The 2795-nt window shown below is 39.7% G+C and overlaps 1 protein-coding gene across 1 annotated transcript; it reads right to left on the bottom strand.

The window, feature by feature from the left end:
- Window positions 1-372: 372 nt before the first annotated feature.
- LOC143435598 (endogenous retrovirus group K member 5 Gag polyprotein-like) lies at window positions 373-2058 on the bottom strand. Its single transcript, XM_076919003.1, has one exon. The coding sequence runs from the start codon at window positions 2056-2058 to the stop codon at window positions 373-375; it is 1686 nt and encodes a 561-aa protein (XP_076775118.1).
- Window positions 2059-2795: the final 737 nt, after the last annotated feature.

The raw sequence follows: 2795 nt of genomic DNA, 5'->3' as shown, positions 1-2795 counted from the left end.
TGCAGGAGCAGTTTCACTGAGAGCAATGATGATTTGCAGTGTAAGATTTTGCTAAGTTACCTTTGTAGGAAAAACAACAGGCTTTTGTTAAGAAATTAAATTAATCCTTACTTTCATGCATAGGACCAGAAAGTATAGAATGAACTTGAGCATGTCCAATAGAGAAAATGCAATTTCTAAATTGAAGCAAGACTTGTGATTCTGAAAGTTGGGGCTAAGATTGTAAAATAGTTGTAAAGCAGTTAGAGGTTTTAGAAAGGGGTTTGTCCTTCGTATTTAAAAGACAGTGGCTATTTTACTAGCTCTGTTTGTATTCAAAGGTTTGTTGTGTGAGGAAAATTTCTTTTAAGATCTTAATAATTTGAAGAGAAGTCATAAGTAAATGTTTTTGTGGAGGCTCAGTTCTGTGCTGTCTGTATATAGTCCTTTGACAAATGTTTTGGTCACCTGAGGCTGTTGAATTACCTCTAATGTTTGAGGGGCCTGAGGTAGGTCTCTCACACAGTTCTTCTGACTTGATAAGACTTTTGTATATTTAGGGATTATAGTAGTACCAGATAAGGCAGTACGATTTTTATGAAAGTTAGTTTGGCACTCTTTACGCCAGTGGTACCCTTTCAGATTAGGATGACACCCTCTTGAATTTCTGCTTTGAGTGAGGTCAGGAGCATTAAGATTTATGGCATCTCCTGCCTTGTTGGGACATTGTTTGCTGATAGGTCCAGGCCTCTTATTTGAATAACTTTTGTGAGCAAAGCCTGATTTATTAAATTTTTTCTGCCCTTTATTAGTAAGATTTTGGATAATGTTCTGGCCTTGTGAGGTTGTTGTAGTGGGTACACCTTGAAAATATGAAGTAGCAACCTCAACTTTAGATAAATTCTCAGATTTTTTAATTGTCTTTAGAAGAGACTGACAAGCAAGTTCAGTATTCATAAAGACCAGTTGTTTTAAAACAATTTCTTTCGCCTCAGGGCTAAGAGCCATACTCTCCACTGTCCCCTTTAGCTGGGTTACAAATTCCTCAAAAAGTTCTTCTGGGTCCTGGCTTATATAAGCAAGGCCTTTGGTATTTGTATCTCTATTAAGTAAGCCTCTCCATGCTTCTAGGGCTGCAGCTGATTTATTTACTAGAGCTTCCTTTGTAAATTTTTGTTGAATCCTTACTTCAAACCATTCACCTGTATCCATAAACATTTCGTATGTTAACTCTTTCACTCCCTTCTTTTTTTCAGACATTTTAGATAACTCTTTTTGAGCCAAGTTCTTAAATATATCCATCCACTGTAAAAATTCATCTCTAGTTAGATAGGCTCTGGCAATTTTAAACCAATCATGAGGAGTCATAAGCAATTTAAATGCCAAAGGTTCCTGAAAGGGATCCTTATCCTCTTTGTTATTCTGCATACTCACTGGGAAGCAGCCTAACAATTTGTCCTGTTGCTGAGCTTGAATTACACCAGCAGCAGATCCAATAGGCCCCTTTGCTTTCTTTTTACCTTTTTCAGGGGGTTTTGTGGAATGACTTATATTTAAATGCTGCATGGTAGGCCACTTATGTTTATGATGCATTGTTACTATCTTTTCAGAGTCAGATTCCTCCTCTGAGGTAGATCTTTCCTCTTCTGATTCACCATTACTCTCTCCTGAACTACTTTTCTCAGACTTTTCTGTCAAGGAATTAAGACATTTCTTAGATCCTGAGTGAGACTGTAGTAACGGAGTCCCCTCACAAGGAGGTGAATCTGGTGCCTCTTGGGCACCTAAGGCCCTTCTTTCATCTGCTAATGTTTCTTTAAGCACATTCCAAATAGCAAATGCTGTAAGGGGCATACCTTTTCCTCCATTCTCTGAAAACCAGTTTTTAATATCTAAACCTACCTTCTCCCATGTATCCACATTTAAGCTTCCCCTTTCTGGGAGCCAGGGGCTGACTGTTTGTACAAACTGAAGAAAGTCAGTCAACTGGCTAGTGTTAACCTTAATGCCTTTTTTCTTAAGAGTATATTTGATAACATCTATGAAAAACTCTCTGTCTCTAGATTCGCTTTGTCCCATCCTGATTCACTTCGGTGCTAGCAGTATTTGTTGAAATCTTCACTGATAGTTACAAACTACACTTAACAGGGTCAGTACCAAATAGCAGGCCAGTGCCTAATACTAGTCAATAAAACTCCTAGTAAAAAGTACAGACAACTATGTAATTATCAATAACGTACTGGATACCTTCTTTCAGACTGAACATACATATATAATTCTTAGAGCTAAATATTTAACAGCAACCTGTAGGGGTGCCTTCTTTCAGGCTGAGGTAGGGTGGGGTGGGGCAGCTTTGCCTTCTTTCAGGCTTGGAATAGCTTTCTTTTCAAGCGTGGGGGGGCTTTGCTTTCTTTTCAAGCTGGGGGGTTTCTTTCAAGGGGGTCTTCAGCTTTCTTTCAAGCAGGGGTCTTTGCTTTCTTTCAAGCTGGGGGTCTTTGCTTTCTTTCAAGCGGGGGTCTTTGCTTTCTTTCAAGCGGGGGTTTTTGCTTTCTTTCAAGCGGGGGTCTTCAGCTTTCTTTCAAGCGGGGGTCTTTGCTTTCTTTCAAGCTGGGGGTCTTTGCTTTCTTTCAAGCGGGGGTCTTTGCTTTCTTTCAAGTTAGAGGGGACTTTTGCTTTCTTTCAAGCGGGGGTCTTTGCTTTCTTTCAAGCTAGGGGGAACTTTTGCTTTCTTTCAAGCGGGGGGTTCTTTGCTTTCTTTCAAGCGGGGGGGGTTCTTTGCTTTCTTTCAAGCGGGGGGGGGTCTTTGCTTTCTTTCA

This window comes from Arvicanthis niloticus, chromosome X (genome assembly GCF_011762505.2).
Source record: "Arvicanthis niloticus isolate mArvNil1 chromosome X, mArvNil1.pat.X, whole genome shotgun sequence".
Taxonomy (NCBI): domain Eukaryota; kingdom Metazoa; phylum Chordata; class Mammalia; order Rodentia; family Muridae; genus Arvicanthis; species Arvicanthis niloticus.
Note: the sequence above shows the minus strand (reverse complement) of the source record. Positions and strands in the feature narration are given on the sequence as shown.